The 27,960-nt window shown below is 46.4% G+C and overlaps 1 protein-coding gene across 4 annotated transcripts; it reads right to left on the reverse strand.

Annotated features, from left to right (window-relative positions):
- Window positions 1–523: 523 nt before the first annotated feature.
- On the reverse strand, window positions 524–27,855 carry DRC7 (dynein regulatory complex subunit 7). 4 transcript variants are annotated; one of them, XM_037878121.2, is made up of 18 exons: window positions 27,788–27,855; window positions 25,381–25,524; window positions 24,594–24,768; window positions 23,217–23,342; window positions 21,733–21,927; window positions 21,161–21,319; window positions 19,690–19,908; window positions 16,186–16,311; window positions 14,633–14,705; window positions 13,110–13,238; window positions 12,038–12,166; window positions 7,551–7,777; window positions 5,947–6,162; window positions 5,188–5,298; window positions 3,201–3,311; window positions 1,717–1,911; window positions 1,102–1,241; window positions 524–912 (listed from the first exon to the last, which is right to left on the reverse strand). In XM_037878121.2, exons 2-18 carry the CDS (start codon window positions 25,506–25,508, stop codon window positions 819–821), a joined length of 2,553 nt encoding a protein of 850 aa, XP_037734049.1. In that variant the 5' UTR covers window positions 25,509–25,524; window positions 27,788–27,855; the 3' UTR covers window positions 524–818. The 4 variants fall into 4 exon arrangements, with proteins under 4 accessions (XP_037734049.1, XP_037734048.1, XP_043382242.1 ...); XM_037878120.2 differs by having other exon boundaries at window positions 25,381–25,527; window positions 27,788–27,850; XM_043526307.1 differs by lacking the exon at window positions 27,788–27,855 and adding an exon at window positions 25,804–26,091 and having other exon boundaries at window positions 25,381–25,527.
- Window positions 27,856–27,960: the final 105 nt, after the last annotated feature.

Genomic DNA, 27,960 nt, shown 5'->3' on the forward strand with positions numbered 1-27,960 from the left:
TAATGAGTAATTCTAATGATGGTCACTGAATTTTTATATTTGTGGAAAACCAGCAAGTATATAGTTAAAAGATTTCACTGGTGGTCTCAGTTATATAGTCGGAACAGTAGTTCCCTGCACATCCAGAAATTACTGGATTTCAGAAGAGTCAACTCTTTAAATAATGCACTCTCTCAAAATCAGAGAGACCAGGTGGTTGAGGTAATATCTTTTATAGAACCAACTTTTGTTGATGAGAGATAGAAGCTTAATATATCTCTAGATATCAGCAATCATGTGAAGCAAATGACATAGGAAAAAACTCTAGTGTCCAACATGTAACCTTGACCATAGCAACTTATAAAGTAAGAGGCTAAAGATGAGGGCTCATTTAGACTGCAGAACTGAACCATAAAGACAACTGTATTCTATTCTAACCAAGCCCTTTGACTCAGTTGTAATTGTAGTGTAGGTGGGCCTTAAAACAGCAAGGTAACAAGAAGGCGGCAGATATACAAGTATGAAATAATAATAAAACAGGACATAAGCCTCACTAGGAAAACATTTAATGAAAAAAAAGGGGATAAATGAAATGTGTGGAAATGAAAGTACTTCTGCTATTATATCCTCTACACTACAGTTGAGATCCCAGCAGCTCCTGGAGAAAGCTGCAGAGGGGCCCTGGGGGAAATTTGATCAATCAGACCACAAATGGTTCATTGAACACAAGTAGGAAAAAGATGCCACATTTCTCTCCAGTAGCTCGTACGGTTAGCTCAGCCAACTCTGTGCAGGTTTCTGCACCGATTCCCATGACTTGTGAGGGAACAGGGACTATATCAGACATTAAATTTGAGATACTCAGTCAGGCGAGGATCCTTGCACAATTTCTCTTCCAGTTCTATGTATTTCTGTGGCGCCATCTCTTTGTGCCTAAAATAAGGAGGAAATCAGAGGAAGAAGCTGGATTGTATTAGATGATATTGATATTAAGTGGAATATTTTCAGATTATGAAATTATCAAACAATTGAAATGCAAAGCCCCAATGAATCTCCATCTGTAGATCTCCCTTAAATCACTCCTGTCAGACTGCCACACATTCATTAAATACTAATTATTACCTATTAAGCCGTATCTCCAGAATGCGAATACGGAACATAGCATCAGAGCAGTAGGTTAGGTAGGCATCCTCATCCTCCAAGGTCATAGAGAGCTGGTTTTGCTGGTACCACTGTTGTTTCTTCTGCAACTCCTGTGTCTCCTGATGGGAAGAAGGAACAATCAGGGTATTAGAGAGATACAGAAGTAGCATATCAAGATGAAAGGAACCAAAGGAAAGAAAAAAGAACAAAGAAGAAGAAATGTAATAAGTCAGAAGCAGTAAATGAGATTAGGACATAGAAAAAGTAAGCAAAATATGGAAAGCAAGGGAAGGAGAGAGAAACGTAGAGCGCTGCCTCCTTGGAGATAGGAGACATTGGGGGTCAAATTCTGCTCTGATATAAGCTGGAACAAATCTACTGAATTTGGTCCTAGGGCTATTCTGCCCTTTGGTCTCCTTGGGTAAAGACAGAGAAACATGAGGGCATATATACTGCCTCCTCCTAGACAGAGATGTTGAAGGAGTGTTGCTTTTTCACTTGCTGTAAAATGAAGAGAGAACCCCACATGTTTCCCGGTCCCAAAGCAAAGGAGACCAAGCCAAAGGAGTGGACAAAGAGAAAGTGGGTGAGTACCTTCTCAAAGCGAGCTTGGATGAGGTTGGCCTTGTCAATGAGATGGTGCTTGAAATCATTCAGGCAATCTTCCTTGAGGCGTAGGGCTTGCCACTTGGACATCTTCTCTGTGCTTCCCATTTGAATCAGGAAGGGTGCCAGGTAATCTAGGTCCTGCTCCACTTGTCGCTGTCTCTCTTCTAGCATCAGACGCTCCTGGAGGGTAAGGGTGAGAAGAATTATGCCCCAAACATGCCTGTATAGGGCACTACCATAGCAAAGGACAGACTAGCTGTGCCCCCACTGCCAGGGACATGACATAACTCACCAAGATTTGACCAGAGGTGCTTGCTTTTCACCAGCTGTTTCTTGTACCAACCATTTCCCACATAAAGCCCCAATCTGATTATTATTCTGTTTCCTAGTTTTTGGCTGTGCTTTTCAACAACTCTCCCCATTCTCCTAGAATACAAAGCTTGTCCCATACATGAAATGTCATCTCCTCTGGTGTGAGAAGGGCCCCACAAGATACACTGTCATTCTGGGTTTGAAGTGGCTCAGGGTGGAGGGATGTGTTGCATTTGAAACCTTTCTGAGCGATGTTCACCTGGTTGAACTGGCTGACAAATGTTTGCTTCTGGACTGCTTGTCTCAATTTTCTGTTCAGTCCATAGGTGCTTGACACTTAAAATCTAGTATCTCTTTTTATTACCTTTCTCACCAGGAGAGCACCTACAGTATTGTTCTTGGAATTTATTATTACAGTTGTGCCCAATACAAAATCCATACCAAAGAAACATCTTGTAGAGAACTGGAATTTGTAAGCAAGCCACGTAACAACCTCAGATAGCTAGACTGGAATATCCTTACTTTTGTCCAGAAAACTCATATGGGTATTAATTCCTCAAGAGATATCCTGGGCCAAAATCAATATTGTTGTTATAAACAGGACTAAGAATGGTGGAACCATCTATTCCAAACCTGGTACTCAGGGAAGATGTTCCCCAACAAAATGAACCCGAGCAGATTTGGATACAATTATCAAACTCCTCACCCAGCTCCAACTACAATTAGTTTTATCATTATTAATTATTTTATTTATTTTATTACACAAAATAAAGTTGTCGGTTTTTTGGACATGATTCTTCCAGAAAGTCATAGGCACAAGGAGCTAGACCTTCAACTAATATAAATTGTTTTAGCTCCATTGAAGTCAATGGAGGTATGCCGATTTACACCAGCCAAGGATCTCACCCAGGGAGTTTTAATGGTATAAGAATGGGCTCTGGAGATAGCCCCTGAGAAGGGAAGAATTTGAGCTGGATTTTTTTGTCCACTGGTAATGAACTCTGAATCCAATCCTGCTAAAAAAACTTGAACTGGATCTTGCTGATCCACTCAGAGTAGGTTTATCCCATGGTTCTTACTAAAACCTGCCTTTAATACAAGAGGTAGAAGGTGGGATGAAAAATTGTGTTAATTTTTTATTAGACACTGCTGCCTACCATTGTCTCTCGCTGTTGTTTGCTCTTTTCATTCCTCTCTGTATCATACATGGAAACTGTCAGTTTGCTGGCTGCTGCTTCTTCCTCCCGGATCTTGAGAATTTCTAGCACCTTCAGTGAAATCAGAAAATGAAAGACCCCCTGACATTTCCTCAAAGTATGAAGCCCTCCACTTGGTTTGTCTGCTTAAAAGAACATATACAAGGGTCTTTGTGCAAGGACTGTAGTATGAGCTTGTATACTATTAGCTAGGGAGCAGCATGTATGTATTCAATGCTGAGGATATATCAGTGTGACCAAAAGAAAATAATTTTCTCAGACTACTAATAACAAGAACTTTATGTTGTCTACAATTTTCTACAGACTCTTTGATAGAATTATCAAATCTATTCACTCTTTTGGAGTCCAAACTCCCCATTGGCTCTAAAAATTGCAATGTTAGCTTTAAGAAAAGGAGGACTTGTGGCACCTTAGAGACTAACAAATTTATCTGAGCATAAGCTTTCGTGAGCTACAGCTCACTTCATCGAATGCATCTGATGTATGTAGCTCACGAAAGCTTATGCTCAAATAAATTTGTTAGTCTCTAAGGTGCCACAAGTCCTCCTTTTCTTTTTGCAGATACAGACTCACACGGCTGCTACTCTGAAACCTGTCATAATGTTAGCTTTGGCATATTATATCTCACCAATATAACCATAGGCTAGCCTGCTGATGTGTCAAGACTGAAAGAGTCCAAAAAGTCATCTGCTGGAAACCAGGTTATACCCTTCACTGTTCTGCAATATGTACTTCTACAATCCATTTTATCTTAATAATTATTGTTAATACCTTGCATTTTCACAGCACCTATTATCCAAGGGTCTCAAGCCCCTTTACAAATATTTAATTAAAGAAGCCCCATATTTTAAAGATATGGAAACTGAGGCACTAGGGTCTTAAGTGACTTGTTCAAGGATACACAGCACGTCATTGGAAGAGCTGGTATTAGAACCCAGATATCTTGATTCCCAGTCTAACCTCTAGACTTACTGCCTCTCCTGTTCTCCCTCACTCTTTCCTCCTCTCCTATTTCCTTTTGTTCTAAAAAATATGGTAATACCACTGCAATCCTAAGAAAAAATCTGGTTGTGTTATATATAGAATAAACAATGTGTAAAATGTGAACAATAGGGTTGTAGTTTCATTGAGGTATTCTGATGACATAATGAACCATGGGAGTGAAAGATGGGTGTCCAAAACCCACTAATGGAATTATAGATCCATAACCCCTGGACCTTACCCTAGTATTTTGGTGGCCCTCTACTTTGCCACCAGGCTGGCTCCACAATCCTCTTCATTCCCTAACCAACTGCTATAGGGCTTTCATCACAGCAGCTTTCTCACCTTCAGATTCAGTGGCCTTCTCTTCACATGCTGGAATGGCTGTGCTCAGTCAGTCCTCTCCAATCAGTGCCATGGGAATGGATTTTGCTACACGCGGTTGCAATGTGTTACTCATTGCAATCCATCTATTTTAAGGTAATTCTTCCCTACAGATAACACAGTGATAGGCACCTAGATAGTATGGCCATGGGTACCTTAGAAGTGCCTAGTAACTAGATTTTAATCAATCCAACTTCTTGGGCTCTCTCTTCTTCCCTGCTCTGGTCAGCAGGCAAATGGTAGATGCGCGGCTAGATATCCCAATATGTACCCTTTCTGTGCAGATTCTTGCTCTTAGATTATCCCCTTCCCCTAGAATGTAGAACAAGAACTGAGGATGATTCTTCATAAACATTCCAAAGAATGATTTCCACAGAACAAAGGCAAGTCATGATTTGTATATTCTAGCGTGTGGACCAGCATTGTGTCATTAGAACTTTGATCACTGTTTAGTTACTAGATAATATTTGAACATATGGCATAACATGAAGAGATGGTAAGTTGAACCTGGCACCAGACTCCTATCAGACTTTGACATTAGCAAGCAGATTTCCCCCATCACCTCTGTTTCAGACTCCCAGACTTGATGCCTCAACTGCTTTTCTTCTTCCATTAGCTTCAGCATCATTTCGTACAGATGGAGCAGCTTCTTGTTTTTCACAGAAGACCCCACCTAAAAACAAAAACACCAGTGTTGGATGGCAGGAGTCTTCCAGACACGTGGGACCAGATCCTCAGCTGGTATAAATTGGCATAGTTCCACTGACTTCAATAGAGCCATACTGATTTACACCATCTGAGAATCTGGCCCATGGTTAACAGTTAATTTAGCCCTATCTAGGTTTCGAATCTAACACTTCACTGAGCCAGAAAGTGTATTGTTCACCTCTTTGCTGCTGCTGCTGTGTGGCTAGAAACAGTCTTCTGCACGCTTGAGGTCACACTTACAGTCTGCGTGCTCTTTTCAACGCGACAAAAAATTACAACCTTTTTAAAAAGCATTCAGATTGCAGAAAAAACCCTGAACTTGGGCAAACTAATGGATGGGAGAGTTTAGGACAGATGGCAACATCACATAGCAAGTCCATGGCAGAAATGGAGAGAGAACCCAGGTGGGTATTCCTGACTTCTTGTCCCCTGCTTTAATCGCTCCCCTGAGAGAGAAATGCAGAGAGATTTCAGCTTTCCTTTCATGAGCTGCCAGCTTTGAGCCTCAGAACTACAGAAATTGGGTCTCCCCAAATCTCAGTTAGTCTTCCAGCTTCTCTTTGTGTCCTTTTGAGCTAAAAAACTCCAAATCATTGTCATACTCTCTCCGTACCTGATAGCTGATGCACATGTCTGAGGTCATGATGACCTTGTTTCCCTTATTATCCACATCCTTCCATTTGATGAACTCCTTCTTTGAGGCAGTGATGTAATCGTCCTTGCAATGATACGTCAGCATAATCCGCCCCTCCAAGATCATAAAGATGCGCTCTGCTACATCTTCATCAGCTGGCTTTTCTGGGTTCCTATGGAACTGCTCCTTGATTTGCTAGGGAGGGATAAATAAAGAGAGATAAATCAGTCAGAATCGAACATATGGCCTAGAAAAATGACAAGGTTTGTGGGGATTTGGATGAAACAGGTGGGAGACAGAGATCCCAGGTGAAAATTGGGCCCCACTCCAAATCCAAGGTCTCTCTATAACATGATAAAGATTTGGAAGAAGGAACTATGTTCAGACTAGGACTGTGATGCTATCACTCAATGCTAGGATCAGGGTCCTACTGTTCTCGCCTGTGACTACAGTGTGACGGAGAAGGAGCAGAGTCAGAGCTGCTTGGTGCAACAAGCAGAGTTGCTGCTTATTGGAGCAGATTATACCCCTCTAGCACAAGACCAGAGTTGCACCATCCACTCCATGAGGCATTATGCCTTGGAGAGACCCAGTGCCTCCCAGAGCTCCCCACATGCAGGGGGGGAAAGGATGCAACCTCCCCCTTTGAGCACCTGTCCAAGAACCAGCCATGCTCTGGCCCTATATTAACAGGTGGGACGTGTGATCCATGCTTCAGGGGGTCAGATGTGGGTGTGCCCCCTCCCCCATTATCAGATTTGGTTTTGGGGACCGGCAGGGAGATGGAGGCTCAGTATGGGGAGCACAGGGTTCACCCAACTGAAAGAGCTGACTTCAGCAGAGGATGGAAGGACTAGGTCATGGAATGCCAAGTGAGGGAGAGGGTGCACTGGAGCGGACACCCCAGATACAGATCTCATGCATCTCCGTCTTACAAGCTCTCTGCCCCAGGGAAACAAGGCAGGACCATGGTCCTAGCAGCAAAGGCTGGTTTCGAGGTCTTATTGTGATAAGCAGTACCAGCTATTTTGGAGAGGGTCATTATTATGGCTCTAATTCAAGAAAGCACTGAAACACATGCTTAACTTTAAGTATATGCTTAATATCCTTCAATGGATTGGGATGCTTTCCTGAATTAGGGCTTCTATGACTCCCTGCTACTGACATGGTGCAAATCAGAGTGCTGGTGTTATTATGCAGAGCTATGGACACATTTCATAATGAAACCCCAAAGCTGGCTAGTGTGGGGCTTGAACATGGAAACAAGACCAGTGGAGTATTTTGGGGTCCTTGTGAACATTTTTTGTCCAAACTCATAGCTAAATCTTTTGTCTGGCACAAATTTTCAAAGACTTAGTATCATTTTGGTTGCTCAATGGAATTGGTCAATTGGAGTTGCTCATGACAATTGGTCACGTGGTGGGGTTTCTGGGTCAGACTAGCCCATATACAAGGCTCACTTCTCTCGTTTGGAGTTTTGCCTTGGCTATGCCAAGTGAAAATGAATCTGAACCTTCACCCAAAACGGTATGTTCGGTACAGCTCTAATATTGGTAATGCCCAATATTTCCCTCTTCTTGTACCACTATGGGCCGGGCGTTCAATTCAGTATTAATGAGGACCATCTGTGCTCTTTTTGTTCTTCTGCCAAACACTGTGTGCCGGTAGTGCAGGAAATCTGACCGCCCTTCAAAGTATTCCGTCATCTCTTTGGCATTTTCAACCCGTTTCTGAAGGCCATCTACTCGCGTCTCGCTGTAAAACTCCATGGTGCGCTCAGTCTCCGGCTCCATCGTCTTGTAGCTGTGCGCTAGGAAAGCCAGAGGTGCTGTGTAAATCTTAAACTGTAAGAATGACAGCGATGATGAATACAGATTTGCAAAATTTTACTAGACGTGAGCAAGTAGCATCTCTCGTGACAAGATTTGCTTTGTGATTGCCCCACCAGCCACCATACAGCCTGAATGTCCCATGCACCTGTACAGGAGAGTAAGAGAATGTGAAGCGCTCTATACTTTTCTGCACCAGCATGCTGTGGAAAGCAGCATTGAAGGACAGCAGCATCCACAGGGCCACTGCATCCTCCCACGCATCTGGGCTGGGAGTAGGTGGAGCCTTGATTTTACCCCTGGAGGCCTCCATGTGTGCGGCTGCCTTGGAGGTACATGCTGCACTAGGTTTATGGCTGATACAGGGTATGTCTGTCCCAGAGCAGGGGAAAACTTGGAGGCAAATTGTGACTTTGAGACTTGTCTAAACAGGATAGTTCTACCAGTTAAACCAGTATAATTATGCTGGTATAGTTAAACCAATAGTTAGATTGGTATAACTCCCATGTCACTGTTTTCAGGTTAGCTAAAACCCCTTCCAAACCAACATAAAGTAAACTGGGGTGGGAGGAAGCTATTCTTGTACTGGAATGTGTATCCACATAGGTTTCAGAGTAACAGCCGTGTTAGTCTGTATTCGCAAAAAGAAAAGGAGGACTTGTGGCACCTTAGAGACTAACCAATTTATTTGAGCATGAGCTTTCGTGAGCTACAGCTCACTTCATCGGATGCATGCTGTGGAAATCGCACAAGACATTTTATACACAGACACCATGAAACAATGCCTCCTCCCACCCCACTCTCCTGCTGGTAATAGCTTATCTAAAGTGATCATCAAGTTGGGCTATTACCAGCAAGAGAGTGAGTTTGTTTGTGGGAGGGCGGAGGGTGAGAAAACCTGGATTTGTGCTGGAAATGGCCCAACTTGATGATCACTTTAGATAAGCTATTACCAGCAGGAGAGTGGGGTGGGAGGAGGCATTGTTTCATGGTGTCTGTGTATAAAATGTCTTGTGCGATTTCCACAGCATGCATCCGATGAAGTGAGCTGTAGCTCACGAAAGCTCATGCTCAAATAAATTGGTTAGTCTCTAAGGTGCCACAAGTCCTCCTTTTCTATCCACATAGGGAGTTCCATCAGAATAGCTATCTTGGTTTAAATTCACCCCTTGGTTTATACTGGTATAACTTCCACATTTAAACAAGCCCCGAGTAACAATCTGGTTCCTGATCTGCCCCCAGGGCAGGGCAACAATGCAAAACTGTCCCACATGGGGCTTGTGGCAAAGCCACAATTGATCCCGTAGCAAGAGGTGGAGGAGTAAAGCTTGCGCATGAGCTGATAAATTTTCATTGGTTTTGTAAAGCTGTAATAACACTTGGCATGTTTACAGGACCTTTTATCCAAAAAGACTTAAGAGCTCTTTGCAAACATTAAATAAACTTCCAGCCAAGCATTCACTGGAAACTTAGGAAACTCTATTATGAACCCACACTCTAGTTCTGAGAGTGCTGGGTTGTAGCCCATGCTGATCCCACGTAACACTAGAGATGTAAATACCATTTAAAAAGTTAACCATTTAAACTAGGGCTGTCGATTAATCACAGTTAACTCATGCAATTAACTCAAAAAAATTAATCACAATTAAAAAATTAATCACAATTAATTGCAGTTTTAATTGCACTGTTAATAAAATACCAATTGAAATTTATTATTTTGGATGTTTTTCTAAATTTTCATATATTGTATCCTGTGTTGTAATTGAAATCAAAGTGTATATTATTTTTGATTACAAATATTTGCACTATAAAAATGATAAAAGAAATAGTATTTTTCCATTCACCTCATACAAGTACTGCTGTGCAATCTCCTTGTCATGAAAGTGCAACTTACAAATGTAAAATTTTTTTTGTTAAATAACTGCACTCAAAAAAACACCAACCCAATGTAAAACTTTAGAGCCTACAAGATCAATCAGTCCTACTTCTTGTTCAGCCAATTGCTAAGACAAACAAGTTTGTTTACATTTACAGGAGATAATGCTGCCCGCTTCTTATTTACAGTGTCATCAGAAAGTGAGAACAGGCATTCGCATGGGACTTTTGTAGACAGTATTGCAAGGTATTTACGTGCCAGATATGCTAAACCTTCGTATGCCCCCTTCATGCTCTGGCCACCATTCCAGAGGACATGACTCCATGCTGATGACGCTTGTTAAAACAATAATGCATTAATTAAATTTGTGACTGAACTCCTTAGGGGAGAATTGTACGTCTCCTGCTCTGTTTTACCCACATTCTGCCCTATATTTCATGTTCTAGCAGTCTCAGATGATGACCCAGCACATGTTGTTCATTTTAGAGCACTTTCACTGCAGATTTGACAAAACACAAAGAAGGTAGCAATGTGAGATTTCTAAAGATAGCTACAGCACTCAATCCAAGGTTTAAGAATCTGAAGTGCCTTCCAAAACCTGAGAGGGACGAGGTGTGGCGCATGCTTTCCGAAGTCTTAAAAGAGCAACACTCAGATGTGGAAACTACAGAACCAGAACCACCAAAAAAGAAAATCAACCTTCTGCTGGTGGCATCTGACTCAGATAATGAAAATGAACATGTGTCGGTCTGCACCACTTTGGACTGTTATCAAGCAGAACCCATCATCAGCATAGACGCATGTCCTCTGGAATGGTGGGTGAAGCATGAAGGGACATATGGATCTTTAGCGCATCTGGCATGTAAATATCTTGCAACCCCGGCTACAACAGTGCCATGAGAATGCCTGTTCTCATTTCAGGTGACACTGTAAACAGAAGCAGGCAGCATTATCCCCTGCAAATGTAAACAAACTTGTTTGAGTGATTGGCTTGATCGAGAAGTAGGACTAAGTGGACTTGCAGGCTCTAAAATTTTACATTGTTTTATTTTTGAATGCAGTTTTTTTTGTACATAATTCTGCATTTGTAAGTTCAACTTTCATGATAAAGAGAGTGCACTACAGTACTTGTATTAGGTAAATTGAAAAAATATTATTTCTTTTTTTTACAGTCCAAATACTTGTAATAAAAAATTAATACAAAGTGAGCACTGTACACTTTGTATTCTGTGTTGTAATTGAAATCGATATATTTGAAAAAGTAGAAAACATCCAAAATATTTAAATAAATAGTATTCTATGATTGTTTACCAGTGCGATTAATCGTGCAATTAATCGCAATTGATTTTTTTAAATTGCTTGACAGCCCTAGTTTAAACAATTAAATATATTTCGTTTAAACGGTTAACCAGCTGGGCCCGATCCAGACGGCGTGGCTGGGGCTCCTGTGGCTGAGGCTGCTCCAGCTGGGTGGGGTGGCTGGGGTCACTCTGGCCGGGCAGCACTGCTCTGGTCGAGCGGCACGGCTCGGGCCGCTCCAGCTGGCGCGAGGCCATTGGGGTCGGCAGGCTGGCCGGCACAGGGTTGTTGGGGCCAGCTGGCAGGCCCAGAGGTTAATGGTTAAGGCATGTTAACCGGTAAAACTAATGCTTATGAGTTAACCAGTTAACATTTTACATCCCTACGTAACACTGTGCTGGGGGGGCTCTGGGATCAGCTCTGACTGCGAGGGGAGAGTTATTTCTGTTAAAACCTTCTTGGGTGAGATCTTTGTCCCTGCTCTGATCTCTTTATGCCAGGTAAAAAAGCTGGAGCAGCATGAAGGAGCTCAGTTCTGCCTGGGGAAGGATTCTCCCCAGTTTGGAGCTGCAGAGGACAACCCAGGCTGCCTTCTGAGCACCCCTTCACACTCCTCGATGTAAGGATGTGCTGGGGGCGGGAGGGGCATGTCAGAGGTGAGATTGCCGCATGCAATGCTATAGAGATTTCAGGTAGCACTGTGGCCCATAGGAGAACTGGAGGAGGCTGCTATATCTTAGGCCCCCAGGTCTGTCTAAGTTACATTGGGGACCTCTCCAGACTCAGGATACCCCAGGACTGGGAAGGTGCACAGCTTAGCACCCCTTCCCCTGGGTTGCAAGCTGTGAATTTCACCTCTTCAGTTTCTTGCATGGTAACTAGTGCTTACAAAGGCTCTAGAATGAAGCCTTGAACCTTGCTTGGTGGAGGATTTCTTTTGTTGCTGAACCAGGTGACTGTGTCCAGTAGTTTATAGTCCCATGATTGGCCTTTTGGCCAAACCTAGGAGGAACTGTCACTGGGTCGCAGAGAGTACACAGCTCCGGATGGGGCTGAGCTTGTGTACCTTTGAGGCCTTGGATGTGTCCCGGGCTGAAGTACTCCGTTGTCACCTCTGTTTTTTTATTCAGTTGTCTCATGTTCATCATGTCCTCTCTATTTTCGAACCAGCCCTTCACCTCCAGCACTCTGACACCTAGAACGAGAAAAACCCCATGGCACAACCATGTGGCCCCTTGAAAATCCTAGACTTCAGACATTCCCTGGTGATGGTAACACAGGAGGTAGGGCAGAGAAAATTAGGCGACTTGTGCTAAAGGAGAATGCTGGGGAAAGGAGGTCGTTTGTCCAGTTAGGGGCTTACACCCTACTTCCTGGACCAACTGCTGAGAGACATGACTTAGAAATAAAGAAAGGTCTTTAGTTAAGCATAGCACACACTGTCCCCTTCGTTTTCACAGCGATTGAGCTGCGTGAGTCCCCTTCACATCAGTGGAAGATGGGGTGATTAGTTAGCACTATACCGCTGTTTCTCAACAGGAGAAAACTATAGGCAACTCCTGCCACAATTCAGGACTTGATCCTGAGAGGCGCTGAGCGCTCTTGCCCGGTCCTGCAAAGCAGTTAAGCAAGTGCTTAATGTCAAGCAGGGAAGGGGAAAGGATTACTAACATGCTTTAAGCAGCGCACATGCTTAAGTGCTTTGTTGGATCAGGCCAAACTGCTCCGGGCCTGGATGGATCACGCCATCAAACAGCACGGTGACTGCGCTACTTGTGACCCATGGTGCTTCCCAAACCTGACGAAGCCCTTGAGAGTAGCTCTGAATCAGACCCAGAGGTACGAAAGGGATCAGTGATAGCGACCAGCATTGCAGTTACAGCTTGGGATAGATTTATAGGCTCCAGTAAGAGTCCCCAGCCGTGCTGGAAGCTTTAGGGTTTGTAGGGGAGCGAACAGGGCAGCGTGAAGAAGGGGTTGCGGGAGCAGAAGAGGAGAAGCAAGAAGTGTGAAAGGAGGGGGAGAAGGGATGGGAGATACAATGGCACCTCTCTATCCTATTCTTTCCCCCTCCATTGCACCCCACCCCATTGTGTATCGTCTCAGTGGACTCCTGCTGATCATTCATCTCCCCTTACATTCCGGATCCTCATAGACGGTGAGGCGTTTGACCAGCCCATTGCTGTTCAGGTAGGGTGCCCATTTCTCCAGCTTTGCGCTCTTGTACTGGATCACCTTCTTCCCTTGGGGACAGCGGGTCTCAAATTCTGCAGACGGCAAGGAGAAGGATTTAGCCGCAAGAGCTGAGAGCACAGGAGCAGAGTTGCTTGTGTTTAGCACCTGCTGCCAACACTCAAAGGAATTCACATGGGGGAAATAAAGGATGCAAGAGGAATGATTTGTTCCTTTGTCACATTCAGCTGCCTGAGAATGTATTAACATCCTTACTGGGCAGAGGGAACATTGTTCCTGATACTCTCCGTGGCTGCAGGAAGGTGATGCGCTTTCAGAGGGGAGGAGGGGGAGCCAATCTGGTGGGCTGCTTAGCCCCCTCTGCTGACTTCAGTGAATGTTGAGAGCACATAGGAGCTCACAGGACTGGGCCTGATCCAACTGTCTCTGGGAGCTGGATCGGGTCTTTAATTTGCATAGTCATGACATACTGCAATGGATTGGTATTGTCCTTTAACCTCCGTGTATCTTCTACTAGTGATAATTAAATTAAATTAGAAAAGAAAGACACAGCCCTGGGGGTGTGGATGCCAGAGGGGATTAGCAATGGGATGAGGAACCTTTCACTTCTCTATGACTGGTTAGACTATGGGCAGTACCTTCTGAATTACCTCCTGAATTTCCCATTTACAAATCATTTACCTAGGGGCTGCTTTTGAATAAAGTTCTTACTAAATATAAGAGGTTTTCCTCTTATAGCATCCCCTGTCCAAGGATCGCAAAATACATGAAAGAATTAAGCTTTAAAACACTCCTGTGAAGTAGGCTATTAATTCTATTTTACAGATAGGGAAACTGAGGCACAGAAAAGTTAAGGGACTTGCGTGAAGTCACACAGTGAGTCAATGGTAAAACTAGGAATAGAACCTAGATCCCCTTGCTCCCAGACCTGGGCTTTAACCGCTAGACACATATAATGATTAATAACACTTTGTACTGCTATAGCACATACACGATAATGCATCAGTTGCAATGAACATGGGTAATGCCAGGAAAGAGATCCTCACAGGCAGAATTCACCCAGCCAGCAGGCAAAGGAAGAAAACAGGTCCTATGTCCATAGTGGGGGCAGAGGTTCCCAATTTAGGATGAGATAGTAGGTTCTGGGAGAATCCATGGGCACAAAACACAGCTGTGTAATTAAATAATAATGAAAAGGAGTATTTGTGGCACCTTAGGGACTAACAAATTTATTTGTCTCTAAGGTGCCATAAGTACTCCTTTTCTTTTTGCGAATACAGACTAACACGGCTGCTACTCTGAAACCTGTAAATAATAATGGATATCCTAATTATTGTGTATCTTGATTTATTGCTATTTCATTGCTTGACTTTGTCCAGTATGTTACAATAAAGGTTCGTTGCAATACACAAAATTGTATCTATTGCCATTAGAAAAATATAAAACATGGTAAAGGAAGAACAAATACCTTTCCGAGATATTTGAATCAGGTCCACCCAGGATGGTGGCATGTCAAAACCCTTCTCCTCCTCCTCCTTATCCTATCAAGACAGAGCAGGGGTTTGCATGAGGTGGCCAATGCCCTGAGTGGAGCTGGCAGTACTCTCCTGCCATGGCAGGAAGCACATTTGTCTCTGGAAATACTTGTTATATTAGCCTGTGGTTTGTGCAGGTTATACACATTCCCAGGTGACGCAGCCGTACGGTAAGGGACGGTTTATTTGAGTTATACACACTGCTGAGGATACAGTCATGCAGCACAGTATGGTTTATACAGTCCTAGTTCCAAGAGACACACGAGATATTTATGCACGTGAGTATTTGCATCCAAAAGCTCACACTAAAAATCATACAGGTTGTTTAGTCAATAAAATCTCAGAGCTGGTGGGACATTTCTGACCCTATAATTTTGCAGAGTGGGTGCTATTTTATGCTTCAGAACTAATTGCTCTTGGATTTTTCCACTGGAACTGCATGGCTGTTCCATTTAAAGGAACTCTGCTACGTTCACTCCATCCAGAAGTCCCTCACACATTGCCACGAGCAGAGCCCAGCCATGGCCTAAAGGACTCCACTTGCTTTGGGTTTAAGATCATGCTGACCGTGGAGAAGCTCAGGTCTGATTGAATATGGCAGTGCTCATTAGGACCAATGACTTGCTTGTTTATTTTGTATAATCTGAGAAAGGCACTCACAGACCATGATGATGGGCATGGTATAAACCGATTAGATAAAGGGAGAGACTGTGTTGATGTCATCCCTACACTATCACACTGTGTCCTTCATACTAAGATGTTGTTCCTCTCAACACACAGTATTTTCTTTTGTGAATGGTATAAGAGCACATGCGTTATTTCCAGGCCCCCCATTGCCATGTTCCACCAGCCCCAGGGAGAGGAGAAGCAGGTAGAAGGGGTCCTGAAAAGTTATACATTTGAATTTGATTTTTAAAAAGCAGTTTTATCCTGGGCAGGCTTGTGCCCTTCAGGGCACGCGGGCCTTGAACCTGGGTCCCGTCCATCAGGTCTCCCAGCAATCAAAGCTTGGCAGGCGCTGTCCCGTAGCAGATCGGTGACCACTTAGGATGCCACTGTGCTGCAAATCATGGTCACAGGGAATTACACAGTAACAGCCTGGGATAGGTCAGTGGTTTGAGCATTGGCCTGCTAAACCCAGGGTTGTGAGTTCAATCCTTGAGGGGGCCATTTAGGGATCTGGGGCAAAAATTGGAGATTAGTCCTGCTTTGAGCAGGGGGTTGGACTAGATGACCTCCTGAGGTCCCTTCCAACCCTGATATTCTCTGATTCTCTGTGAGCAGTGCTTGAATTCAGATCCTCCTGCTCCAAAAAACGCATCCCTTGAACTGAAGGAGAATGTCTACTAGCCCTATAGGATTGAGGCAGTGAAGCACCTCTGATTCTATCCAGCAGAGGGCAAAGGCACACATAGGCGTAAGTCCAGTTCATTACAACATCAGCCCCCTCTATCAAGAAGTGCTCCTAGAAACATAGGAAACTTACGAAATCATCCAAATCCTCATCAGCTAACTCCTCTTCTTCCTCCTCTGGGAGCAACAGAAGGGGCTTGTCGGTCCCCAGCAGCATGAACTCCCACCGCACTGGGTCCCCGAGGTCAAAGGTGAGATCCTAAGCAGGACAGAAGAACCAGGGTTGGCCACAAAGGTGTCTTCAGCTTACGATGCTAATACCAAGAGACATATGACCTGCCACGGAGCACTCAATGCTACTCCCGCTCAGCAGCAGACATTCAGAACCTGTCGGTACCATGTGGTGTTCTAAGGATTTTAGTGGGGCATTAAATCCATCCTTAGTGAGGGACTTATTGAATTCCTTTGGGGAGGAGCCACTGGACCCGGGACTCGAGTGAAGACGGGGGACAACTAAGGAATAACAGGTCTGGGAGTGGGAGTCATAGGTTCAAAACTAAGAATCCAGAGGGGGCTGGAGTACCCACCGGAAGCTCCCCGCCACCTCACCTCCGCCTCCGCTCTGCTCCGCCTCCACCCCTGAGCGCGCCCCTGGGTCCTGCTTCTCCCCCCTCCCTCCCAGCGCTTGCGCCGTGAAACAGCTGTTCCGCGCGGCAAGCCTGGGAGGGAGGGGGGAGGAGGGGGAACGCAGTGCTCTTGGGGGAGGAGGCGGGGCCGGGGCGGGGATTTGGGGAGGGATCCAATAGGGGCAGGGAGAGGCGGAGTTGGGGTGGGGCCAGAGGTGGTGGGGGCACGAGCACCCACCAGCACCAACCAAAGTTGGTGCCTGTGACCCCAAACAGCGCCCACTGCCCCTCAAAGCTCTCTAAGGAGCCAGTGGACTCCGTCCAGTGGAAGTCTGCCCAGACGCATGAGACCAGGGAGGAACGGAAATAGGCCCCACAGTTGCAGAGTACCTCCCCATCCAACATCCTCCTCCTGGTATTGTCCATGGCCACTTTGGCAGCTTGTCAGAAGCCCAAGGGCTGCACCTCTTCACTAAAGGCCCTGGATGCAGTTCAACACTGCACCGGTGCAGGGACTGAGTGGAAGCAGCTTGGGGTTCCTGGTGTCAACTGGAGTATTCCCAAGGGCTGCTCTAACTTATGCACTGGCTGTCGTGGCCCCACAGCTTTGCTGCAGCTGGGGAATAGCGAGGGTGTAGAAACACCTTTGCCACGTCTCCTCCCATCCCAGTCTATCCCTGACGTGCCCCTGGAATCCCCCCTGTACGGGGCCCTTGTTGAGGGAGGGGGCACGCAGCCAGCTTTGCCGGCTGGGGATATTCCCAGGGGATGGGCAGCAATAGTGGCTTTGCAGGCCCATCCCACCGGCTACAGCAACGTAAAGTGATCAAAGAGCATAGCTGAACTGGGCCCAGGCTTACACCCTGGCTCAGACGCCAAATGGGAATGAGGATATGGAGGTAGACATCACCATATCTGAGGTAGAAGCGAAACTCAAACAGCTTAATGGGACTAAATCGGGGGGCCCAGATAATCTTCATCCAAGAACATTAAAAGAATTGGCACAAGAAATTGCAAGCCCATTAGCAAGAATTTTTAATGAATCTGTAAACTCAGGGGTTGTACCGTATGATTGGAGAATTGCTAACATAGTTCCTATTTTTAAGAAAGGGAAAAAACGTGATCCGAGTAATTATAGGCCTGTCAGTTTGACATCTGTAGTATGCAAGGTCTTGGAAAAAATTTTGAAGGAGAAGGTAGTTAAGGACATTGAAGTCAATGGTAAATAGGACAAAATACAACATGGTTTTACAAAAGGTAGATCGTGCCAAACCAACCTGATCTCCTTCTTTGAGAAAGTAACAGATTTTTTAGACAAAGGAAATGCAGTGGATCTAATTTACTTAGATTTTAGTAAGGCGTTTGATACTGTGCCACATGGGGAATTATTAGTTAAATTGGATAAGATGGGGATCAATAGGAAAATTGAAAGGTGGATAGGGAATTGGTTAAAGGGGAGACTACAACGGGTCCTACTGAAAGGTGAACTGTCAAGCTGGAGGGAGGTTACCAGTGGAGTTCCTCAAGGATCAGTTTTGGGACCAATCTTATTTAATCTTTTTATTACTGACCTGGGCACAAAAAGTGGGAGTGTGCTAATAAAGTTTGCGGATGATACAAAGCTGGGAGGTATTGCTAATTTAGAGAAGGACAGGGATACCCTACAGGAGGATCTGGATGACCTTGTAAACTGGAGTAATAGGAATAGGATGAAATTTAATAGTGAGAAGTGTAAGGTCATGCATATAGGGATTAATAACAAGAATTTTAGTTATAAGCTAGGGACGCATCAATTAGAAGTAACGGAGGAGGAAAAGGACCTTGGAGTATTGGTTGATCATAGGATGACTATGAGCTGCCAATGTGATATGGCTGTGAAAAAAGCTAATGCGGTCTTGGGATGCATCAGGAGAGGTATTTCCAGTAGGGATAAGGAGGTTTTAGTACCGTTATACAAGGCACTGGTGAGACCTCACCTGGAATACTGTGTGCAGTTCTGGTCTCCCATGTTTAAGAAGGATGAATTGAAACTGGAACAGGTACAGAGAAGGGCTACTAGGATGATCCGAGGAATGGAAAACTTGTCTTATGAAAGGAGACTCAGGGAGCTTGGCTTGTTTAGCCTAACTAAAAGAAGGTTGAGGGGAGATATGATTGCTCTCTATAAATATATCAGAGGGATAAATACCAGAGAGGGAGAGGAATTATTTAAACTCAGTACCAATGTGGACACAAGAACAAATGGATATAAACTGGCCACTAGGAAATTTAGATTAGAAATTAGACGAAGGTTTCTAACCATCAGAGGAGTCAAGTTTTGGAATAGCCTTCCGAGAGAAGTAGTGGGGGCAAAAGATCTATCTGGCTTTAAGATTAAACTCGATAAGTTTATGCAGGAGATGGTCTGATGGGATAACATGGTTTTGGTAATTAAATATTCATGGTAAATAGGCCCAATGGCCTGTGATGGGTTATTAGATGGGGTAAGATCCAAGTTACCTGGGAAAGAATTTTCTGTAGTATCTGGCTGATGAATCTTGCCCATATGCTCAGGGTTTAGCTGATCGCCATATTTGGGGTCGGGAAGGAATTTTCCTCCAGGGCAGATTGGAAGAGGCCCTGGAGGTTTTTCGCCTTCCTCTGTAGCATGGGGCACGGGTCACTTGCTGGAGGATTCTCTGCTCCTTGAAATCTTTAAACTACGATTTGAGGACTTCAATAGCACAGATATAGGTGTGAGGTTTTTTTTTTTGTAGGAGTGGTGGGTGAAATTCTGTGGCCTGCGTTGTGCAGGAGGTCAGACTAGATGATCATAGTGGTCCCTTCTGACCTAAATATCTATGAATCTATGAATCTATGACTGCTGGTCCTAAAGCCAGTGTAAGCAGAGCTAAGGGGGAGGGATGGCACGTGAAAGGTGGGCAGCCACATGGGTCTCCATTTTCCCCATGCCACCGAATCCAGCTGCTCGCTCTCCCGCCGGGCAGGAGCCATTCAAACGGGAGAGTTACCTTGCAGCCATTCCAGCAATCCTGCATGTTGACCCAGTAGTTCTTGTGGTTCCAGATGCTTTCGATCCCGAGGAAATGGTCGTCGGAGGTGCTGTAGCTGTGTGCTGTGAAGGGATCAATGAAGAAGCTCTCCGGCACCTCCCGCTTCCCCGACAACACCAGAACCCAGGCGTGGACACGTAACCCGTACAAAGGGTCCGGCGTTGGCTTTTCTGCTTCCTGCAGTACAGAGTAATGATCAGAAGGTATAATCCAACACAACAACAATTGTGCTTGGTCATTCTCTGGTACTGTTCTGCCATGGCTCTCCAGGTGCCGCACTGATTAATGAAACCTCACGGCCCCAGCTGTGAAGTAGGTAAGTATCATTAGCCCCGTTCTATAGTAGGGAAATTGAGGCACCGAGCGGGGAAATAGTGTGTACCCAAGGTCACTCAGTGGGTCACGGAAAGAACCAGCAATGGAACCAGAAGTTCTGGCCACATCCCCTCTTTATATCAGCTGGAATTCTTCCCAGTTAATCAACTTGCTAAATGCCAGGCCACTATTTACTGTTATGGGTACCAAAAAAAAGAAAACCAAAGCTGGCCAGTAACCAGTTCATTCGTTTAAGCAGCTTGTCTGTTTATACAGCGTATGTCTGTGTGGACAACCTGCTCTCTGATGAGCTGTGGCCCTTGCCGGGCCTCGTCTCTACAGCAGGCCAAAGGCACTAGGTGAGTCACGGTGCTTGCGTCAGTGAGGTGGCACTGAGCCAGGGACAGAGCGTGAGCCTGGGAATCAGCGACTTCTCCAACCCAGATCCTCAATGGATGAAAATCAGGAAAGCTTCCCGGAAGTCAATGGAGCTAGGCTAATTTACACCAGCTGAGGATCTAGCCCCTGGCTTTTGTTCCCCGTTCTGCCACTCTGCGTGTGCTCCTTTGCAAGCGGCTTAGGGTCAAATTTTCAAAAGCAGCCACCATTTTTGCCTGCCTTGGTTTTGGGTTGTCCAACTTGAGATGTTTAGGGCCTGATTTCCAGTGGCTCTGAGCCTCCACTATTACTTCTAGTAGATGTCAATGGAAACTGCAGGTGTTCATCATCTCAAAAAATCAGTGGATAATTTTTGAAAATCTAGGGCCCAATGGCACCGTGCCTCGGTTTCCCCATTCACACACCGGGGCTAATATTACTCATCTGTCTTGGAGGGGGTTGTGAAGATTAACTTAACATCTGAAAATCTTAGAGATGTAAGGGATTGTATAATGACCCATATTACAGGGCTACCTCATGCTGTCTTTCCCCAGGCTAAATGCTCGCTGACAAACACAGTGACTTACCGGCCCACTGAAGACAGTGGAGGCTGAGGGTATCTCACAGACCAATGATGTGAGGTGGCTAGCAACTTGATGAGTCGGTCACTAGCTATGTCAGGGATCTTGCTGCTGAGACTTCAGAGTAAGATGGAGACACATGAACATTTACTCACCAATACCCTTTCCTCTTCCTCCTTCTGCTTCTTCTTCTGTGCGGCTTTAATATCGGCTTCCTTCTTGGACACCTGCTGGAGCTCAAACTTGCTGCGCAGGTCCCGTGGGGGCTTGACTGCGTACTTCTTGGCCTTCTCCTTCACGGGCTCTTTCAGGACCTGCAACCACAAGAGCAGAGGGCTATGGAGCCTTATTTAACCCAATAGGGATCTAACGGGGCCCACTGGATGGGCAGATCACAGACACCCCTTGGTGCTCAGCTCCCTTAACATTCTGTGGGTTAGTACTTCGTGGATCTGGGGTTCAGTAAACTCTGAGGGCCCAAACAGGCTTCTTCAGTGGAAGAGTGACATGGAAAAGAACTCAGCAGATCACCCAGGCGTAGAGAAGACCAGTTACATGGACACTGCCTTTGGTTCAGACCATTTACACTGGAGCCCCCATTCGGAACCAGAGCGTGTTAAACAGAAGGCAGTCACAGACCTATGGGAGGCCAGTCACATTCAGCATGCCTGGCCCGTCTCACCGCATTGTGGCTGACTCGCCTGAACCAGCGAGCTGGGCTCCTCACCTTCTTTGACTTCTCCAGCAGTGGGCACACCTCCCTGGTCTCGTCCATCATGCAGATCTCCCGGGTGGCATAACCGTTCACACAGTAGGCATCGTAGCCCGCACCGATCAGCAGGGAGCACAGTAGCACGCTGAAGCCAAAGCAATTCCCCCTTTGGTACTTCAGGATTGTGGTCGGGGAGGGAAGGTAACTGGGCTTTAAAGAGCAAACACATTTCCTTGCTTAAAGTCTTGTTCCCGTCATCTTGGTCTCTTTACTTCCACCCTCGAATCCCCTCCTTCTCCAGAAACAAAGCACAGGCTCTCAGACACACTGAGATTCTCTGGGCCAAGCACTGCAGCACTACAATGGGACTCGCATGTAAATAGCTGAGGAGAGAACGGAGCCCTCTGGTTCACATGCTTTCCCTGTTAGCGTATTCCCTGTATCTATCGTCCCTGCACGTGAAATAACTCTGCCCGAGTTCACTGTTTCCCCAGAATTCTCTCCTTTGTAGATTCCTTTGCTAGGAAGCCATGTGGGCTAATGGATGGAGTAGAAGGCTGGCAGCCAGGAGACCTGGAGTCTAATCCCAGCTTTGACACTTGCTGTGTAACCTTGGTCAAGTCACTTCACTCGTATGTGCCTCAGTTTCCCCATACATTAAATGGAGATAATGATGCTTTCTATGAGATCTGTCAGTGCAAGGAGCTAGAGAAGTGTCCGGATTTGATTTTTGAATCCCACACCAATTTGAACAACTTAAAGCCGCTCTTCAGCAAGTATAAATCAGCGTGGCTCCATTGCAATCCGTGGTGCTACACTGATCCCCACCAGCTAAGGATCTGATCCATCATCTCTAACCATGTTACCAGTCCCTCTCTTCGCTCTGGAAACCTCTGTCAGGGCACCTCAAAGTCTCCTGTGGAGCTGAGATCATCCCATCAAGTGCCTCATAACAGGTCACCAAGACCTACCAGCTTCTGTCCCTGTATATGCTACTCCTCTCCAAGGCGAGCAGCCTCCCAGTCCTTGGAAGGGAAGCCTGATACTTTAGCATGCAATGAGCCACCAGCTGATCTCCGTTGTACACGCCCACTTCAATGGAGCTACTCTGGTTTTACATGGCTGGGGGTAAGACCAGGATCAGGCCCAGTAGGCTAGATGGAGGCTTGTGTGCACTGTGCACATTAGTTTGGGAAGCCCAGAGTCTCCACTCAGCAGATGGGAAATGATCATGCCTGTAACATGGTCGTATGCCCAAATAATGCACATGACAGGGCTCACTGAAGTCAATGGGAGATTTGCCTGAGTAGGAGGGAGAAAGGGTTCTTAACAGGCCCTCTTAGGGAGGGAGTTCCTGGGGGGGGTCAAAGGGCAAAACTCTTCATAGCCCCATAACCGGTGTGATACCCTGATGAGAAACCCATTACTGTTAATGATGTGGGACTCCCAATGCGCCAAGGGGGGCAACTGGAAGACTCAAAGGAAGTGCCACGTCTTACCGGCGTGATGGGGGATGAGAGGGGCTCCATGGTGAGATAGTCAGAGACGAACTGGGCACAGCCATCCCAATTGTACAGCTCCGGGTAAGGCTGCAGGGTCGGGCGCACTGTGGTGCTCACAAATTTCTGCAGCAAGAGGGTGTCGGTTAGCAGATACGCGGTGGGGAAGCCATCAGAAAGCGGCATGCAGAGCAGGTGACAGGGAGGGACTCCGGGGCCAGCTGGCCAGAGCTAGTGGCCAACTCCTCTCTAAAATATAGCAAGCGTTTGATCAACCTTCTTGCTCTATTACTGACTCTTTCTGAGATGGGAAATACAGTGGGCAGAGAAGCCATCTCACTACAGCTTCTGAAATATGTCTCTGTCTGTCTCCCGCCTTTGTCACTTCTCGGCTGGACTACAGCAAGGGGCTAGACCTGGCCATGAAGCCTTCAGCACCGGGGTAACTGCAACTAGGACAGAGTGCTGCAGCACCCGACCACTGGAGGACTGAGCACACCCAGCTCCCAGGGCAGTCAATGGGAGTTAGTTCAAGATGCCCATTGCAGGATTGGGCCCTTCCCCGCTACCTTCTAATTTCAGGGAAGCCTCACATCTATTGCTACACATCTGGCAGCTGCGGGGCATAGGAGGCTTGGATGTTTCCAGCTTCCACAGGTTGCGCCTGGCATGTTGTCAGTAAAAATTCTGAACACTGGATCTGCCCAAGCTGAGCTGCAGAACTGGATGCTAGCTCTGCAGCTCAGGCCTGTCTCCACAATGGGCCCAGACAGGACCCCATATTTCAACACCCAACATCTGGAGAGGTTCAGCCTAAGATCCAAATCTGGATCTAAACTTTGTGCCTCAGACCTCGCTCGAGTGCTGAGTAGATTGTGGGGTCTTCAGAGTTGATCTCTTAGACTCAGGTATTTCTTTTAGTTTGAGTCACTTCTTTTTTCTGTTCCCCAAATGTACTGTATGCTGAGTGTACAGTCAGTGCGATGGGTATACAGGCGGTGTGTATAACTGCTGTGTCAAGTGTGCGGTTGGTATGGTGGAACTACAACTGGTAGGATGGGTGTATAACTGGGGTGCTCGGTGCATACCTGGGCACTGAATGTACAATTGGTGGGTTTTCAGCACTGGTTGTGTCTATTGCAAGGGAGCACATGGGACTGGCCCTTGGACAATTCTACTGCTAAAATATGTTTACAGTAAAAAATACATGCAAACGAATAAAAAGATAATCAACATAGAAGGAAGGAAAGAAAGAAAGAAAGAAAGAAAGAAAGAAAGAAAGATGTGACTGTGCAGAATTGCACATAGTCCATACCATATGCTATCAAAGGAAAGCAAACCCAGATTGTCCCCAGCTGTCTCCAGATGTTCCTTTACCTCCACTCCACACTCATTTAATGGGTGGAGGAAGAGTGGCTGGCGATCTGGGCAGAGATGTGCATACTGTCGGTGGAAATTGTCAGCTAGTTGAAGCAGCATCTGCTCCTTGGCAGAATTCATCTTGTAGGAGGCTGGTAACTGGGAGGTGTCAATGGAATTCCAGTCAAATTCACTTCATGCGGTGGGAGGAGACAAACAGAGACAGATAATGAAATAGTGAGATTCAGATGGGTTAATCCTGTCTGAAGAAACACTAGGGTCTCTCTTCTTATTCCCCTTATCTCTTATTTCCCAGCAGAATTGGTGCAAATTAAATAACTTTGAAAGCGCACAATTCAAAACAGGAGGGCATGAAACACGACTAAGCTGTTCCCAGTGATGGCAAGTGAGCTGCACAGCCCAGTGGGCCTGTAAGTATCTTCCTATGATCTCCGTAAAGCTGATCCAATGGGGAACACATGAAAAATGCAATTTAGAGAGCCAGTTAGAGTGCGGCTTGTGCCATGAAGCCTGAGGGTTTAGCTCCCTTCCAAAACACCTGGTTTTTTATAGTCCTTACTCTGATAACTCTGGAGATTCCCATTATCCATATAAATGTACTTTTTTTTTAAATCATGCTGAGCAATTGGCCTTGGTGCTGTCTTGTGGCATGGAGTTCCACAAACTAGCTGTGCATTGGTGAGAATAGATCTCATCTTAGCTGTTTCAGAAATGCAGTCTGTCATGTATTCTTGTCTATCTGTCTGCCTTTCTCTCTCTCTCTCTCACACACATTCCTACTTACGGTACAACATCTGGGATATGGACTTTGATCCTTGACAGCTTCTCTTCCAAGTCTTGGAGTTCATTACTAATCACAAGGACTTTCTTTTCTTCTTCCTCCTGTTCCCCATTCTCTCTCAGGACCTCCATCCTGCTCCCTCATGGGCTGCTGGGAGAGAAGCATCACATGGGTTATTTTAAAAGGGTAAGAAATGGCAATAGAGAAACATTTTTATTGTCTGCCTACAGATTCAATTGGAATGAGGAAAGCAGAGTTGGCTGGGGGTGGGATTCCTTCTTAGGGCAAAATGTGGTTTAGGGCATGATTTTAATCCATATTGGGTCTGCTGACTACTATTAGTGTGAGATGTGGCTGGGGGAGTGGGGAAGCAGAAGGGCTGCTGCTTCTTTGATGGATTAGAAACACAGGAACTGCAGAACTGACCCATGATCCATCTAGTCTGGTATCCGATCTCCAGCAATGGCCAACAGTAAGCAGTTATGGAATCACCTGCCCTTTGGGGAATTTCTTCCGGACCTCCTTGAGTTAGAACTTGGTTGGTGCCATGAAGCATGGAGGTTTAGATCCCTTCCAAAACACCTAGTCATTTTAATCCTTACTACAACAACTCTGGAGGATCCCACTATCCATATAAATGTCCACTCTTTTTTTTTTTGAATCCTGCTAAACAATTGGCCTTGGTGCTGTCTTGTGGCATGGAGTTCCACAAACTAGCTGTGCACTAGTGGAAAAGTATTTCCTCTCAGCCATTTCAGATGTGCTGTCCTTCAGTTGGATACGTCTGTGTTGAGGGCGCCGAGCGTGCTGTGGGGCGGGGTGTAAATAAATCTAAATTAATAGCAGAGCAGCAGAAGTATCTCCAAGGCCTGTTTTTTGTTTTGTTTTGTTTTTTAAGCTCACACTGATCCCAACGTGTGTTTTGGGGCTTGGGGAGATAAGGCATGAAAATGGAGACGCAAGCACTCTCTCTATCTGGCGTTGTTTTGGTTGGCAGCGGGAATGGCATGTCGAACGAAGACAGCAGGAGGAGCAGATTTACTGAAATAAGACAGAAAGGCCCACAAGAGGAAGGAGTGATTTCATGTTGGACACTAGCTAGACCATTCACTGGAGCTCTCCCTGCCCTGGGCTTTGGACTACATTCAGCCAACCAGCCAGAGGGGAGTATCCAGCCCGAGCAAACCAACTCGTCCCATCACGTCCTGCTGACAACCGCATGGCTGTATGTCTCTGGTTACTTACTAAGATTTGTCAAACTCTCCTGCTGTGTGTGTGAAACTCTCCTTTTCCCCCTGTTCCCCACCCTGCCCCAGCTTTCCTCTTCGTATGTTTATTGATTAGTTGCACTGATGCAGCACCGAAGGGCCTCCGTCGGGGATTAAGGCCTTATTGTGCAAGGCGCTGCACCAGGGGTTAAACACAGAACTTAGTGGAGAGCACAGGGCTCCCCTCCTCTCCCTGGTGTGGCTAAGGGGGGCTCCCCACAGCTCCCGCTCCTCTTCCCATCTCCTTTAATCACTGCCCAGTGCAAATGTTTAACATTGTTTCTTCTGCTTTTAAAGCCTGGCTGCGTGAGGTCTTCTGCAGCGGCCACCGAGGGACGGAAGGAGCCCAACCTCCCACTCATCAGGAGCAACCCCAGTCTGACCCCTTTCCATTTCCCAAATGCTCCTGCAGCGCCCAGCCTCCAGCTCCTCCCTTCTTCACGTCCCCCCTCCAGTCCACTCCTCCCTCCCCTGGTGGCACAGTCTGAAAAATGGCCTGGTTTTCTGTTCTCAAAACGCGCTCCCCCCAAGACACATGTGGTCTGGGTGGGAGCAGACCCCGGTCACCTCATCGGGCCCCACGCAGACCCCAGCTCTGCTGAGGGCGACGCAACAAGAGCGCTGGGCTTTTCTGGTTTTGCTTCCCTCTGACGGACAGACCCCCCCAACCCAAAATTCAGCCCTCCCAAGTCTAACAGCTCCACTGGAGCCTCACGCCAGGCAGGAGTTTGTCCCAGTGTGTCAGCATCCTCCTCCTTTTGCTTTCCCAAAGCTCCCGGGTCCTCTCCTCCCCTGCCTTCGACTGATTCCCTGCCCCTTGGTCTAGGCCCTACTTTTCCATGCCCTGCCTGGCCCACGCCCTCAGGCGTTTCCTTACTCCCAGGCATGCCCCTGCTCCCGTCACTGGGATGCCCCTTCCCCGGGCGTCCCCTGCGCTGCCCCATAGTGCATCCCCCCCCTCCCCAGCCCTGGGTCTGCCCTTGCCTGCACTCAGACATATACGTCCTCGCTCACACAGGCGCACAGGTGGTCTCCATCCCTCAGTGCCCCCGGGTGTAACTGCAGAGCAACGGCCGCTGAGAGAACCCCAGTGCCTCGCAGCCCCACCTACCCACCCACCCCTCTGCAAACAGCAGCCTCACCAGCTTCTCCTGCGCTCTCCCAGCCCTGTTGGGCTCCCTCGCCATGGCAACCGCCTCCCGCAGCCTGAGGCTTCTGGGAACTGTAGTTTCTTGGGCAGAGAATAAGGCTGGGACTGGCAGTTTAAGCACGACCAGTTTCAGAGTAGCAGCCGTGTTAGTCTGTATCCGCCAAA

This window comes from Chelonia mydas, chromosome 12 (genome assembly GCF_015237465.2).
Source record: "Chelonia mydas isolate rCheMyd1 chromosome 12, rCheMyd1.pri.v2, whole genome shotgun sequence".
In the NCBI taxonomy this organism is placed as follows: domain Eukaryota; kingdom Metazoa; phylum Chordata; order Testudines; family Cheloniidae; genus Chelonia; species Chelonia mydas.